The sequence below is a fragment of the Spermophilus citellus genome (assembly GCF_964194105.1).
Source record: "Spermophilus citellus genome assembly, chromosome: 17".
Lineage (NCBI taxonomy): Eukaryota > Metazoa > Chordata > Mammalia > Rodentia > Sciuridae > Spermophilus > Spermophilus citellus.
The window spans coordinates 51,710,901-51,727,006 of NC_138199.1; the positions used below are offsets into that span (position 1 = coordinate 51,710,901).

Genomic DNA, 16,106 nt, shown 5'->3' on the forward strand with positions numbered 1-16,106 from the left:
CTGTGGCTTATCACCGGAGACCTTCCTGAATTTATATCTGGGCACGGTCGGTCACTCCATTTCCCAAGGACCTATGTTGTCCCCAGCTGTGGGGTAGGCTCTCCCAGGTGCCTTGCAAGTCTCAAGCAAGTCCTGCCTCCTGCAGCCAGCAGGGACACAGGAAGCCTGGTCTTCCTGGCTCTCAGGGAACCACCCTGTGGCTGGTGATCACCATTTGTTCTTCCACGAGCACAGAAATGGCCCTGGCCAGCAATTTATCCGGGCTTTATTACACTGCAGTTTGCAGCCTGCATTTCCTCTTTATGAAAGCTGAGGCTACAGTGTGGGTTTTCTGGCCCTCCTCCTCTTCACTGTGGTTGGTCTTCCATTCCTCAAAGGTTCCAGGGCAGCAGCCACAGGGTCGCTGGATTCGTGCATCCTTTGCCTACTGCCATGAGACAAGCTGGCCCTCACCAGGCTCCAGAATCTGGTCTCAAAGACACTCATCTAAAGGCGACCAGGAGCTCTCTTACAGTCTGTCACTTACCTTGGGCTAAGCCCCCGCCCCTGCTCTAGCCTTCCCCATTAAATTTCTTTCTGCAAAGCAGGGAGGGGAGAGAGCTTCTCCACTCCCTCCCTGGAGTCTCTTCACATCTCGCCATGTCCCCAAGCAAGGTGCTGGTCCCCTCCTGGCTGTTGGCTTTGTTCTAAACTCTGGTCTTTCTAGTTAAAAGCGCTTTCTGTTCCTTCCCTTCAGCATTTTCAAGGGCCTCGGTCTTTGCAAGCTTTGGTCTTTGGCACACTGCCTTCCGGGAGCGTGTTGCCGCCTGGGTGACCTGTCCTCCCCCAAGCACTGTGCCCTTCTCCCCACTACCCCACCCCACCCCCGCCACAGTCAGTGCAAGGCCTTTAGACATGTTGCGTTCACTGGTTAACTGGGCTCCTCTTCATGGAGACGATTTGCAGTGGCTCTATAAGCATTTGTTTTGTGACTTCCTTGAAGGCCATCTGGCTTCAGCCCCAACTGAACTGTTGTACTGAAGCGGAGGTAGCAGGTCCGACTGTGCCATCCTGTGTTGCTCAGAGTTCTCCAGTGACACAGCTGCTGTCTCTGAAGGGGTCTATCCTTCCATTTCACCAGCTAGTCTTCCCCTGTGGGTCCTGATTTTGTCCAGAGAAGCAGAACTTTGTCACTTTTGTGGCAAAGTAGAAACCTCATAGGTGTCCACCTTTCCACTGGGGAGGCTTGGAACTCTCTGGGCAGAGGCCTGCTCCCCTCCCTGGTCTGACTCTAGCACGCTGCCCAGCCCTCAGCTCCAAGCCGGAATCTCCTACAGAAGCAGATCATCCTGAGCCTGGGTCTGTCTTGTCTCTGTCATTCCAGGGCCAAACAGGGAGCAGCAAGAGCCAGAGCGGCCCCCTGCTCTTCCCCCCAGGGAGGTCCTATGTCCTGCTCTTGCCAGCCCCTCCTGGGAGCCTCAACATCCTGTCATTCCCTGGACTCTCTAGGGGGACAGTCCAACAAGGTCTCTTGACTTGAGCCACAGGAGAAGAGAGAATAGGTGGTCTTCAGACTTTATAGTCCTAATAGAAGAGGGCGTGTTCATGGCTTCAGGTCGGCACCACGTCTTGATTCTTGCACCCCTGGGAATCCAGATCCCATCTCCTCTTGGATCCTGAGCCCAGCACTCATGGGCTCTTTCCCAGTCATTTCCTGGGGCTTCTCTGCAGTAAAGCGCTGTTCCAACGCACAGCCCTCTTGGAGACCCCCACCCCATTTCCTTGCCTCTGTTCTCGGCACTACTACTCCTTCCAGCTTATGGTCCCAAGGCAGGCGAGCTCCAAGGCTCAGCGTCATCCCTGACAAGTGCACACTCCAACCCAGGGGCCGGCCCTGTTGCCTGTTTTCCTCCCCACTGTATAGAAGAGGGTTTGGGTCAAGGCCACAGACTGGGTGGTGGGGACCATGTGTTAACAAGGGTAAGGGGAGTAATGGCCCAGAGGACAGAGCTGTCATGAAGAGCCCTGGCTGGGCCACACTGCGGGGGATTCTGTTTGGGCCAGAAGACACAGGTTTGAACTGGTGTGTGAGAGAGAGATCATTAAATCTGCATTTTACAAAGTCCCTGCAGGTTTAGAAAATAGGTCAGAGGTGACAAAAGTGTAGGGCGGGCAGAGGAGAAATGTCCATAAAAGAGCCAGGTTCCTGTGAAGCCTGAGGAAGAGGGCGGATGCCAAGGAATGGTCTACCCAGCCCCATGGGTGAGCATGCAGGTCTACAAGGACACACCCTAAGAGAGGTGAGAGAAGAGGGAAGAGAGAGCTTGCTGGTCTCCAGACCTTATCAAGCCCTGAGGCAGGAAGGCCTGAGGGGCTGAGGAGCCAGGGAGGGTGGGGAGTAGAGTGTGCAGCTGGCCCAGAGTCCCCGGAACCCAGAGCAACAGGCAGAGGGCTGGGCTCTGGGGAGTCAGGAGCAGGGGACAGCGGGTGTGACGACAGCAGGGGGCTGCTGCTGAAGAGGCTAAAGCACATGTGTGTGTGGGAGGCCTGTCAGATAATGTGGGTTTGCATCCCGCTCCCCAGCCTTGGTCTCTCCACCTGTCCAGTGGGCATAACAAGGCCCTTCCTCAGAGCGGCAGGTGTGAAAGGAGACCATGGACGTGACCGACACAAGTGAGTGTGCCATTAACATCAGCTACTCTTCTTGGCACAAAGGAGGGACCATTCTGGACAGATGGGGCACCCATCTTTGGTGGTGGCAGGAGAAAGAGCTGGGAGTGGGCCTTAGAAGGTGTGTCTGGGGACCATGAGGAAGAAGGTAAGGAGAGACTGGGGGAGGGCTAGGTGCCAGGGCTGAATCAGTGCCATGTGTGGGAAGGACTTTGGGAAATCTGAGTCCAGTCCTGGCTCTGATGCCATTGCTGTGCATCTTCGGGAACTCCCTTTCCTGCTCTGAGCTCTCCCCTCTTCTGTAAAGAAGGTGGCTGGACTCACCCATCTCTAACCTCCTGCTTTTGAGCCTAGAACTTTCTGGAAGTCAGCATCTAGACAGAGCAAGGCCCACCCTGTCATCCAGAATGGGCCTGGCCTACAGGAGCTGCCCAGGAATTAGCGAACTGACTGGGCCTCACGGAGGCTGCAGGGATGCAGACACCCGAGGGCCAGGCTGCTAACCCTAGCCTGTGACTCCAAGCCTGACGAGAAATCCAGAGGCTGCAGAGGCCCTGCAACTCCTGCCACACTCCATCTAATGGGGCCCGACCTCCTCCCCTTCGCCCCCACTCCCCACCTTATACAGATCAGCAGTGAACCAACAGACCCGGACCCAAGGCTGAATGGCAGGTGCAAGACTGGCTTGTCCCCCAGCTGAGGGTGGCCTGAGAGTTAACAGGAAGGCTGGGATGAACATCGGGGAGCTGAGCACAGGGAGGAGGAGGCTAAAGATGAGCAGAGAAGGGCAGGAGGTGCAGTGGCCCCCAAGAGGGATGGGCCTTACCAGGGACAAAGGACAATATGCAGATGGGGAGCAGGTCTTCTCTGTCCCTGAGGGGACTCCTAAAGGGGAGGGGATCCAGATCCAGAGCACCGGGACTGAGTGCAGGAGGGAGACGAGCATTCCAGCGACGGGGCAGTGCTGGCAGGGACGGCCTCACTGGTCATGGGAACAGTGGCACCTAGCGGATGCTTCGTGCCCAAACCCAGGGGCCCTGGAGGGGGTGCCCGCCACCCTGCCCTCACCTGCTGCTGGGCCTGGATCCTCATATACTCAGCCCTCTGCTTGCCGTGCTTTCCTTTGTCAGGGCTGCTTGCTTGGCCCTGGGTCGCCTTCAGCCGAGAGGCTCCTGGAGTCACCACCTTCATGGGCGGCACGCTGCCACCACCACTCTGCAGGAAGAGAAATAGGGTTGGGGTTGGAGGGTCCTAGTGGAACCCTAAGCACTAGGTGGGGTCTCCTCACACAGGCCCCTGAGAACCTGGAGACCTCTCCCTGGCTCTGCATCCCAGGCCAGAACTCAGGCTACTTTCTGAGCCTAGGTCTAAGGCCTCCGTGCTGGAGGGAGACAGAACCCCAGCCTGGATCCCAACAGTTCCTGAATGAGGACTCTGGGTGGTTGATGGCCCAGTGGCAGCTGCACCCTCTTGGGGAGGTCACTTCTAAAGTGCAAGTCCCCAGCACCACACCCACTCCCAAGCAAAAGGGGCACCACCCTGGGCCTGGAGTTTGGAGTTAGGGTCAGGTTCTCTAGTGACAGACAGAGCGGGACTGACAGTCCCAGCCCACACCTTCCTGCTGAAGTCTCTCCAGAGATGGGCAAGTCTGGCTCCCTAAGCTCCTTAGCTACCAGGCCTACCCAGGAGGTTCCGGGTAGAGAACAGAGGCACAGACAGAGAAATGACAGAGACAGAGATCTGAGTCCGAGACAGGAGTGGGGGAAGCCTGGAGTGGAAAAGGGGGAGAGAACTTTATTTCTTGGTTTACAGATACAGAGCAGAGAGAGGGGCCTCTGGATCTTGCCAAGGCTGGGAGGGCTGAGTCCTGAGTGGGCTGGCTTCCCAGCCTCCCCCGGCTCAGCCTGAGAGCCCCAGCCTGGTAGCAAGCTCCCAAGAGGGTGGTGAGCTGAGGAAAGGAGAGTGGGAGGAGGGGCTGGCTCTTGCGGCCCCCACTCCCTGCCCTCCGCAGGCCCAGAGACTAGAGTGTGAAGGCAGCAGGGGTGGGTGGGGGTGGCAGCCACCTGGGGGTTGTGGGGCTGGGGTGAGGGGCTGCCAGGGGGTCCCACGGCAAGGGCTGTGCCCATCTCGCTCAGGGTGGCTTCTAGTTCCCGGAATGTCTCTTCCAGGCTGTCCGTCCGCTGGGTGGCGACACCTGGCACTCTGCGGCCTAGGCCAGCTGCAGCCTGCCCCCCACTGCAGGTTTGAGTGTCACGTCCAGAGTCCTTGGGAGTCTCCTCCGAGTGGGTCTCGGCAGCTGAGGGCTCCTGAGTCTCATTTGGGGTTGGTCCCCAAGGACAGGGGACTCTGGCTCTTCCATCCTCTGAGCTAAGGCTTCCCATGCTCGGGCTCTTCCAAGCTGTCCCTTCCTTCTCGGGCATCCAGCTGCCCTTGGGCCAGGCAGTCTCTGCTCTGAGCTCAGGCAGGGCCTGGGGGCCGTCCCAGGTCCTCCCATTGCCAGCCAGGGTCCTCAGTCTTGGAGTGGGGGCTGTCCCGGGACCTGGTTCCTCCAACCTGGCCTCTGGCGGGGAGGGAGGGTTGGGGGTGCACTCTGTCAAGATGATCCGTGGGATGCAGAAGGCCCTGGGACCTGGGGCAGCCTGGCGGGGAGAAGGAACGTGAGGAAGGATGTGATCCTGGCAAAGCAAACCCCAAGCTCGATGGGGGTTAGACACAGGTGAGTTTGGCCCCTTCCTCTCACAGATGGGGAAACTGAGGCCAGGGTGGGGGGATGTTCCTGACTGAGAGAGGCAAAGCCCTACACCCCACCTGATGGTTTGCTACCTTCTGGTAAAGATGCCTGCTTACACAGAGGCACAGGGACACGTTCGTGTCTTACTACCCATGCCAAGCCTGGGAGCCAGCCTCAGAGAGTCTACCCACCATGCAATGGGAAAACAATAGCAGAGGGGAGGAAAGAGAGAGAGTTCATGTGGACAGGTGCTCCTTAGCACAGAGCCTGGAACGTTGTGAGCGCTCTAGAATACAAACTTAACTGACCCACAGAGACCTTCAGACCTGCTCAGGCAGAGAGCAGATGTCCCTTGGCCTCTGAGGGCGGGGCCATGATCCTCATCTCTAGCCAGATGCTTCTGGTTATTGCCCCCACCCCACCCCCACTTTGTGAGTGCTCTCCAAGGATTTCCAGGGGGAGGGGCTGGCCGGGTCCTCTGCCACACACACACTCAGGACAAGCTCCCTCTGGCATCTGCTTCTGTGTGGGTGTCCAGCAGGGACGCAGAGAGGCCTCAGTCACCCTCCAACCTGAGCAAATCCTGGTTTAATTCTGAGCACCAGTCTGTGCCAGATGCTGTCATATGTCCCCATCTTTAATGCTCACTGTAACCTATGAAATGGACTGCCACTCTCAGTCCCCTCTGTACAGATGAGAGACTGTGGGCCAGGAGCAGTGTATGATCCCCACTGTCACTGACCCACAGCTGGTTAGTAGCAGAGCCGGGATTTGAACCTAGATGGTCTCACTCCAGTCTAGTGCTCTTTCCACTAAAAAGCCATGGGGAGCCAGACTCGGTGGTCCATGCCTGTAGACCCAGTGGCTCGGGAGGCTGAGGCGGGAAGATGGCAAGTTCAAAGCCAGCCTCAGCAACCTAGCAAGGCCTTAAGCAACTTAGTGAGACTCTTGTCTCTAAATAAAGTATAAAAAAGGGTTGGGGATGTGGTTTAGTGGTTAAGTGCTCCTGAGTTCAATCCTTGGTACCAAAAAGAAAAAGCAGCTGTGTGCAGATGTGTGGGGGCAGCAGAGATCTCAACCACCCCCTCCCAAGGCAACCATCCAGCCCTGCCACCTGCTTACCTGGGAGTGGGGTGCAGCCTGGGAAGGCAAACAGGTGACCCATGCTCGCCCAGCTCCATTGCCCGACGGCACCTCAGGACGAAGAGGGTCAGCCAGGCCTAGGCGGCCAGGGAAGTGGCCCTGCCCGCTGGACCCCTCAAAACAGGTCTCCAAAGCCAGAAAGGAACAGGAGCTGGTGCCAGGGGCACAGCCAGCCCCAGAGGCACCCCTTCCACGCTGCTCATCCCCTGATGGCCCCTCAGACTGATCCAAGCCATCCCCTGCCCAGCAGACAGCCTGTCTGCTCCCACTGCCAGACCACAGTGCCATTAAACCTCAGCCAACCCAGAAGTTGGGGGCAGCCATCTCGGAGCCCACTACAATCCAGGAAGAACCAAGAACGGGAGATGAGAGTGTGTGCACAGGAGGGCTGGCCCTCCCCAGAACAAGGCCCACTGGCCCCAGTGTGGCCGGGCAGAGGGATCCCCAGACCCTCTCCCACCCACCTCCCCAGGCAGACCAAGGAATGCAGACAACAGATCCACCTCAAAGTCCCAAGAAAGAATAAAGGGGAAATCAGTGCAGCAGCACAGCAGCAAGGACTGAAATTAGAGAGAAGGAAGAACTTCCCAGTGCTGAAAGAACCAGCAGCCAAGGAAAGGCATAGGTTTCTTACATTCTAAGCTCCTTGACCAGGGGGCGTGATAGGACCTGAGTCAGGGGAGGCTGTAGGTGAGCCAACCCCCGGGAGTGTCTTGGTCCCAGTGCAAGGCATAGATTCTAGTGGGAAAAGCATCTTTTCCCCGGCACAAGCAGCAGAGCAGGGCATGGGGGAGGCATCTAAGCAAAGGCTCAGGACACTCAGATTTTGAGCTGGACCCTTAAGTCATCTTGTGAGAAGATCCAAACTCCAATCTCAGCCTAAGGCAACACCTGGGCTTCGGACCATACCAAAAGTCAGGCGCGAACTGGACCAAAATGCCCAGGCTGCCAGCGCCAGCCTCGGGACGCAGCCTGTGAGGGAATGCAGATTCAGGGGCCACCAGATACCCAGGCTGCTGGGGTCTCCAGGGAAATCCCACCCAGGAGGCCAGAGGAAAGGCTGAGTTTTGTGCGTCCTTGTGAGGGCGGGGCAGGTGAGGTGTGAGAAGCTGGGCAGTGGCAGGGACGTGCGCGTTTTAGCAGGTTAGCGTGAGAGGTGGGGGGCTGTGGAGGCACAGGCAGAGAGAGCTGTGAGAGGTAGAGCAGCCCGTTACCTTCCATGTGGGGCCCAGGGCTGTGCCCCCGGGGGGCCCCAGGTCCTGGGGGGACAGCAAGGTGGGGATCGGCTGGCGACGGGGCGTGGGGGGTAGGGAAGACACTGAGCTTCTCTCAAACACCTGAGGAGCAGAAGGTGGGGGCAGGTTTGGAGGAGGGGGCATCAGGAAGGATGGGGGTGCTGCTGGCCAGTGATGCAGGCGCCCATGGGGAGGATGGCCTGGGGTGGCATGAGTCCCCAGCCAGCCTCATCCCTTGGCTCCTCACCGTGGCCCCTGGCCGGCTCTGCCCTCCGTTGTGTCTCCTCTTCCAGGGACCCCTGGTGGTCCAGGGTTCCAGGCACTGGGGTGGGAGGGATGGGGTGAAGGGCTGAGGACCCTTGAGTATGGGTGGCTTCCAGCACCAGGAGAGCCTCAGGGCATATGGTCCTTGGGACACTTGGGATGGGGATCTCAGCACTGAGGGAACTCAGAATATGCCAGCACAGGGCCTTCAGAGTACGGTGGGTTTGGGAAGTAACTGAGTGGGTCTCAGAAACCACAATAAAAACTCAAACCTGCAGGAAGGGGCTTTAATAGACTTCCCATTTTACAGTGGTGAAGAAGTGGGAGGCAAGAAGGATGGGGTCCTGGGGCTCGCCCTGGTCCTGACACCTCACCCTAGGGACTGGCATGGGACCAGGACTGGAAGAGGCCTCAGAGGCCACACATGCCCCTGACCCACCTCCAGCTCAGCGATGATGCGGTCCTCATCGTCCTCATCCTTGATGGCAGAGGCCATGATGGGTGGCGTGGAGGCAGGGCGGGCCACCTCAGACACAGCCCGCCGCAGCTTCACTTGGGGCTTCTGCACCTCCAGCTCCTCAGACTCAGCCTTCTGAAAGGCCCAGGGCCCCATCAAGACCAGAGTCTGTCCCCTCCAGCACCAACTCACCTCCCAGGTCCCACTAGTTCTAGATCACCTCCCACCTCTCCCGGCTCCGAATCTGTAACTTCCTTTGTCCCCTTCCAGGAAGCCCCACCACAGGCAGAGGCCTGGGTGGAATTAGGAGGGCAAATACTCGTAACCAGGATCCCACTAGAAGTCCAGAGTCCCACTGTCCAGTGGTCTTCCCACTCACTGCCTCTGAGAAAGGGCTCCCTCCCACTCCAGAGGGTGCCCAGAGGTCGTCTCAGGCTTCCCCCTAATTCAATCTCTGGGCTTCTGCCCAAGGGGAAGTGGTACCTTGATGAAGGCTGAGTCTTTCTTGCTGGTGACCACCACCTCTCCAGTGCGTGTGGTGGTCAGGCCATGGGAGGAAGGGAAGCTCCGGCGGGGAGGGGGTGGCGGGGGTGACTTGGAGGGCTTCTCCGTACGGTATCGGGGCACTGTCAGCTCATCTGCAGGCAGCCAATGGGCTGGGGTCAGGGCTGCAGCCCTGTGGTCAGCACACTGCATCTGACCACAAGTGTTGGATAAACCTTGCTTCCTTCTCCAGGAGGAGAGAGGAAAACTAGGGGGCGGGGAGGAAGGACACAGGGCCCCTCCTCTGTTTACCCCCCATGCCATCCAGCCCCAAGCCCTGTCATTCTTCCAATAACAGCACTCTGACCCCTTGCTACTTAAAGTATGTCCTGCGCCAGCAGCATTGGCAGCACCTGGGAGCTTGTTGGAACCACAGTTCAGGACCCGGCCCTGAGCTGCTTAACCAGAATCCCGGGTTAAGCAAGATTGACAGTCACATCCAAGTTTAAGAAGTATTACTCTAGCCAGGCACAGTGGCACGCGCCCATAATCCCAGCGCCTTGGGAGGCTGAGGCAGGAAGATCTCAAGTTCAAGGTCAGCCTCAGCAATTTAGCAAGACCTGTCTCAAGATAAAAAATTAAAAGCACTGGGAATGTAGCTGATTGGTAAGGCGCCCTGGTTCAATCCCCAGTACCAAAGAAGCAGCACCACTCTAGTCTCCTCCCCCCCAGCCCTTGCCACAGGTTCTAAGCACAAGCCCCCCAACCCCCAGCCTGGCCCCACTCACCAGTTTTCTCCCTTCCCCCCAATTCTTCCTCCAGCCTGTTACCAGGACAACATGCTGAAAGGTCACTCAAATCATGACACTCTCCTGCCTCTGATCTTCAGAGGTTCCCATTACCCCAAACTAGTCCAAGCTCCTTAGTCCAGCACCCTCTGCACCTGCCAATCTTTCATTCTCTGCTCTGCTTGTTACTCCTGGTGTGGGCCCTGGGTGGACCCTGGGTGGACCCCGTCAGGCAACAGCAACAGCAAGAGCTCATCTGCCGGCACAGGTACATGCTGCTCCCCTCTCCCTGGCATGGCCTCTCACTGGCCAGGAAGTGACTAATCATTTTCAGACAGTAAAAACTCCCCTCCTCTGGGAAGCTGCCCTGGCCGCCCAGGGCCTCCTCTAGGTCTGCACAGCTCAGGCTCTGCACGGCTCCCTCCAATGGCTGCACTTAGCCCCTTCAGGTTTACATGCTGGGTAAGGCCTAGGGCCAATTACTTAACCATTTTGAGTTTTAGGGTCCTCGTCAGTAAAGTGGGAATAGTTACTACATCTGCCCCCTGGGACTGTTGTGAAATTATAAAAATGTCAGACACAGAAAGCAGCTGGAACAGTTCTTACTACATAGTAACTGATAAAAACGAATGTTAGTATTATTCCCCTGATAAACTCTGAACTTCTAGAAATTAAGCACCCACTTATTTCCATCTCCCCAGCACCCAGCACACAGGAGGTGCTTAATAATATGTGCTGCAACGGGGCTGGGGTTGTGGCTCAGCAGTAGAGCGCTCGCCTAGCACATGTGAGGCCCTAGGTTCAATCCTCAGCACCACATAAAAATAAATAAATAAATAAAATAAAGGTACTGTGTCCAACTACAACTAAAAACAATTTTGAAAAATAATAATAATATGCATTGCAGGAATGGAAGAATGAAGGAAGGATGACTGACTGCCATTTCCCCTTAAAATTTCTGCATCTCCCCCATTTCTCAGACTTGGGGAGCACAGGATCCCTGTGGGTATCTACCTCTGCACCCTACTCTCAGCCCACCTGGCTCACAGCAGGTGCTCAGTTCAGCCAAGAGGGGCAGGAGGATCATTCTGCCTGCATGCAGGGTCCTCCCTGCCTCTCAGCAGCCCTCAGGGCAGTGGAAAGGGCCAGAATGGAGTCCAGCTTACCCTGCCGCCCTCTGGGTCTCCCTCTCCCTTCAGTGGTCTGAGGCCTGGCCACTGATGGCCAGCACCCCCTTCTCTGGCAGCCCAAGCACCACGGTGCTCACTTCCCAACCGAGAGCCCTGAGAATTGGGTTCCAAGCACCATGGTGCTCACTCTGTCAACCAAGAGCCCTGAGAATTGGGTTCCCCAATTCTGGGCTCCTCACCAGCCCCTCCACCCCCATACCTGAGCCCCTCCTCCCGCTGGGCTCTGTTCGGGGGGCTGCCTTCTGGCCATGGGGTGCCTTGGGGGGCTTGTGGTCCGGGGTGGGGGCTGGGCCCGGGTGGGCTTTGCTGGCACAGTCCAGGTCCGGGATGGCCTTGAGTAGCTCTGCCTGCGTCTCCTCCAGCAGCCGATTGATGTCCTTGGCACTATACTGGGTCAGGGCTGCCCGCTTCTCTTCCCAGTCCCGCTCTGCAGCCTTGGGGTGGAGGGTCAGCGTCAGTCCAGTGCTAGACCCTCCAGGAGCGGCTGCCCTGACCCAGGACCTCCAGGGCTCAGTCCCTTCTCTATCCACACATGCAAGGGATAGAAAGGAAGCCTCCCATTGATCCAGCCCCCAGGGGACCTCACTCTTCTCCTTGGGAATTACATGCCATCCGTGTGGGTCACGAAGGTGGCTTCATTATATTACATCCTGTTACTACCTTGTCATATGATACCATGTTTCTGGACATTCTATTCTATTCCATTGACCACACAGCCTATTCTTAGGCCAACACCATATTGCTTTGATGATTATAGTTTTATAATATACTTTCTGTCTAGAAGGATGAATGTTACCCTCATTATGCTTCTCAGATTTCCATTAGAGGACTTACTCTCCTCCCCCGAGACAAAGGACCCACTTGCTTAGAGCTTCCTACTCCAGGATGGTGCAAACACTCGCAGATGCAGCTTGTGCCCCTCGCCCGCCCAGGCCTCCGCACCTCAACAGACACAGCCTTGTCCACACTTCTTTTGCCAGAAGTATCCAGGCCTTTGGTGGGGTTGCTGCCCTTGGGGGTGAGAGGGGCTCCCTCGGCCGGCCCGCTCAGCTCATGGAGGTTCAGTGGAGGACTGGGGGGTGGCATCTCAAAGTCCAGCCCCTTGTTGAAGTCAGTCTCAGCTGTCACCTTCTTGGGGGACTGACTGAGGAGGTTGTTGGGGGGTGGCCACACACCCTCATCCACTTGCCTGGGTTAGGAGAGTTAGGAGCAGCTGTGAGGCAGGGTGGGGGCGGGGGTGGCCCCAGGGAATGTGCCTAAGGGAGGTGGGGCGCAAGGAGGGCTCTGAGATTTTCAGGAGAGATGGGAGGATCTGGGGAGGAGTGACTGCACACAGCATCAGGGAAAACTGAGGCTGCAGCTCGGGAGGGGTCACAGGTCAGAGGCGAAGTGCAGATGCAGTCAGCACTCTGGGAAACTCTGGGGGAGTCGGGATAGGGCTGGGCATTCCTATGGATCTAGGCCCAGTGTGTGACCCTGTGGGCAATCAGGTCAGGGAGAGAGTGACCTGCGGATCTGCGCCAGCGTGTCTGTGACCCCACGGCAGCGCTTGAGGAGCCCATCCAGACGCTGCGGCTCCTCCTTCAGGAACTTCACTGCCTCCACCTCCACACGCAGCACCACCCGCATCTTGCTCTGCAGGCCGGGGAAGTGAGCTGAGGGGACAGGAAGGAGTGAGCTGGGAGGGAGAGAGCACTGAGGACCGGGAGGAAAGCGTAGTGGTGGGAGCACGGGCCACACCGCCTGGCACAGACTCACCCTTGAGCTCCGTCAGTGTCTCCCCAAGCTGCTTCAGCACCAGCGCCTTCTCCTCCAGCTCAGGGCCGGGTACCAGCCGGTGATTGTGGGACACATCCCTCTGGATCTTCTCCACCGACTTCTCCAAGTCACTGCAGCCACAGAGATACCCTCTTAGCCCCTCTGGCCCCAGCCAAGCCCCCTGAAATTGAGCAGCTGGAAAGAAATCAGGCCACTATTAAGATCAAAATTGGAAGTTATTCACCAGGCCACATGCCCAAGTAAAACCAGAAATGCCAAATCTCAGAAATGGGGACACTTCCAAAGAGCTCCCACAAAGCCGACCTAGGCCCACCTTGCAAGCTCTGATCTTTAGCAACATCAGCCCAAATCTCCCTTGCTGTAACTTGCAGCCTCTGATTTTTATTCTACCAAAGAAGCAGTAGAGAATCTGGCCGACTTTCAGAGAACTGGAGGCAGCAGCATGTACCCCTGAGAAGTCCTCTGTCTGAGGAGACACCACCATGCCCATCTACCTTTAGTTAACTGATCAAGCCACTCAGCCTCTTTCCTTGAGGCCAAAACTGCTTTAAGTTTTCAGCTGTTTCATATTGAGCTCATGTCATCTAAGGCCCCACACTTTTCTAAGATGAAACTCAGAACAAGTCACCACCCCTTGCCTCAAGATCCCTAAATGGATCTTGAGACTCAAATCCAAATTTCCCAAAGCAGACAAGTGGTGGTTGGAAACTTGACTCTAGAGTCAGTAAGACTGAGATCCAATCCCAGCTCAGCCTTCCCAGCTCTTGAGCAAGTTACCTAATATATCTGGGCCTTGATCTTCTCATGCAAGAAATGGGGGTATCCAGCAAGAGTTCCTCCCACGTGGGCCATGACAAGGATGAACTAAGCTAATGTGAATGGGCTGGTCCCTGGGATCTGCTCTCCCTCCAGCTGCGTTCCCCACCCCATCCAGCTTACTTCTGTTTAGGCCATTAAAAACTTCTCTGAAGTCCTTGAATGTGCAGCCCTTTCTAATCCTTTAAAATGCCATGGTCTCTGCCTAGAACATTCCATTCACTTACACACACACACACACACACAAACACACACACACACACACACACGTTAATTTCCCCTTGTCTTTAGGACTCAGTGAAAAACTCTCCCAGGCCCTCCACTTGAGGTCAGGATTTCGCTTCCTGCCCCACAAACCCTTGAAGCTCCTGTTTGCTGGGTTGTACAACCTTCTGGACCACTAACCCCAGGCAGACTATGTCTTCCAGGTTTATCTCCAATTCCCAGCACCTGGCACAGTGCCTGGTATAGAGTAGGTGTCTGGTAAATAACTGTAGAACTAATAAACAAGTGAAAGAAAGAATTGCTACAAGTAGGTCATCTCAATTCTGTACTTGAGTCACTGACATCCCACATGTAAAGCCACATGTGGGACTTTACATACATCCTGTCAAATCCCATCTGTTGGATTTTAGCTCAATAATCCAGGTGCAAACAACTTTTGAATCCCGGTTCCATCATCCCAGATTTGCTCACCCTTAAAGCTCTGTGTCATCCGAAGTCTTATCAGCATGACAAGCAGATGAAAAGATGGACCAGGCTGGAGCCAAGGGCAAAATCCTATGGCTCAGCACTGCTGGTTAAGGAGCGATCTTGTGTTAAATGCTTACTGCATGCCAGGGGTCACACCTAGCCTTCAGTAGATACTCATCTTACTTCAGCCATTGGTTCTGTTGTCACGGTGGGCTTAAGTCACATTGTCCTGACTGGAGGGAGAGCAGATCCCAAGGACCAGATCCTAGGCCTGACTCTGCTACATGGGAAAGCAAAACTTTCCCCTATATGTGTATGACACCTGACTGGTTTAGGCTGGGCCAGTTTTATAAAATAGTCACTTCCAAACATCAATCAGAGAAGACACCCTCATTTAAAGCAGGACTCAGGGAAGCCTTCAGGAGGAAAGGACACCACAATTCTCAGGCAGAGGGGGAACAAGACCCCCTAGGCTCAGTCTTGTCATTCGATTCTCCAAAGTTTTGAAGCCCCTAACTTGATCAGGTTCTGCAAATGAGTTCCAGATCAGTTTGTCTAGACAGTGGATTAAAAAATGGCTGAAAACCTGGCATGATGGTACACACCTCTAATCTCAGCAGCCTGGGAGGCTGAAGCAGGAGGATCATGAGATCAAAGCCAGCCTCAGGGGGCTGGGGATGTGGCTCAAGCGGTAGCGCGCCCGCCTGGCATGCATGCGGCCCGGGTTCGATCCTCAGCACCACATACCAACAAAGATGTTGTGTACGCCGAGAACTAAAAAATAAATATTAAAAATTCTCTCTCTCTCTCTCTCTCTCTCTCTCTCTCTCTCAAAATAAATAAATAAATATTAAAAAAAAAAAAAAGCCAGCCTCAGCAACTTAGCGAGACCCTCTCTCATAATAAAAAATAAAAAGCTGGGATGTGGCTCAGTAGTTAAGGGCCCCTGGGTTCAATCCCTGGTACCATAATAATAATAATAATAATAATAATAATGATGATGGCTGAGGGCTGGGGTGCAGCTCAGTGGTAGAGTGCTTGTCTAGCATATTCAAGGACCTGGGTTCCATCCCCAGTACCTCAAGAAGGGAAAAAAAGTGACTGGGTGTTTAGTCCTAGAAGGGTCCAGAGGGGAAGGCCAGTACAGAACCAGCGAAATAATTTGCAGCGCCCACTGCAAAATGAGAGTTCAGTTCCTAGTTCAAAACTTAAGACTTTCAGGAGGGTGATGGCAGAGCATTACACTCAGCATGGGGCCTATGTGAGCGAGGGCCCTGCATAACTGTTCTTCTCCAAAGGTGGGTTAGGCAGAGGCTAAGTCCAGGAGTCAACAGGTCTCAGTCAGCAGGGCAGAGTCCCGGCAGAGCTTGGCTAGACAGACACATGAGTGAGCCAAGTTGATGAAACAGAACCAGCCTAACTGCTAGCAAGATGCCAGGAAAGAGGAAGGGTCACAGCAAAATGAGGCAAGACAAGCGCATGTGCAGCAGAGTAGGGGGTGGGGAAGGGCTGCAGGGCTAAAGCCTCGGGAGGCTATGAAAGGTGTGCAGGGAGGGCCTTCAAGGCTGGGCCAGAGCCACAACAGGGCTGGCACACAGTTTGCCCCTGTCCCACTCAAAATAGGCAGGAGGCCCATTCCAGAAGGATGGAGAATCCTGACAGAAGCAGTTTTTTCAGGTCATTTGAGAGCAGTCTGAGCAATGGGTCCCACAGAGGGCAGGGGTGAGGGGCCTGCATGTTCCTGGAGAACAGAGGCCCCCAGGAAGACAAGGACCAGACAATCATTAATGACCAGAGAATAAATCCATCCTTTCATCTCTTCCACCTCTGTGCTTTTATATTTCCTTTAATGTCTCAGTAAAGTTCTTTTGAAAATTC

At 55.6% G+C, this 16,106-nt stretch overlaps 1 protein-coding gene across 3 annotated transcripts in view; it reads right to left on the reverse strand.

The window, feature by feature from the left end:
- The window catches only part of SRCIN1 (SRC kinase signaling inhibitor 1), a 64,215-nt gene that overhangs the window by 4,412 nt on the left and 43,697 nt on the right, over positions 1-16,106 (reverse strand). For 2 of the 3 annotated variants that reach the window (XM_081271250.1, XM_081271249.1), the window contains 8 exons: positions 12,699-12,829; positions 12,448-12,595; positions 11,883-12,129; positions 11,140-11,374; positions 8,963-9,117; positions 8,462-8,614; positions 7,738-7,860; positions 3,718-3,864 (listed from right to left, as the gene is read on the reverse strand). In XM_081271250.1, coding sequence (XP_081127376.1) covers positions 3,718-3,864; positions 7,738-7,860; positions 8,462-8,614; positions 8,963-9,117; positions 11,140-11,374; positions 11,883-12,129; positions 12,448-12,595; positions 12,699-12,829 — 1,339 coding nt within the window. Of the gene's footprint in view, positions 1-3,717; positions 3,865-6,502; positions 6,650-7,737; positions 7,861-8,461; positions 8,615-8,962; positions 9,118-11,139; positions 11,375-11,882; positions 12,130-12,447; positions 12,596-12,698; positions 12,830-16,106 lie in introns of all 3 variants that reach the window. The other variant, XM_081271248.1, reaches the window with a different exon arrangement.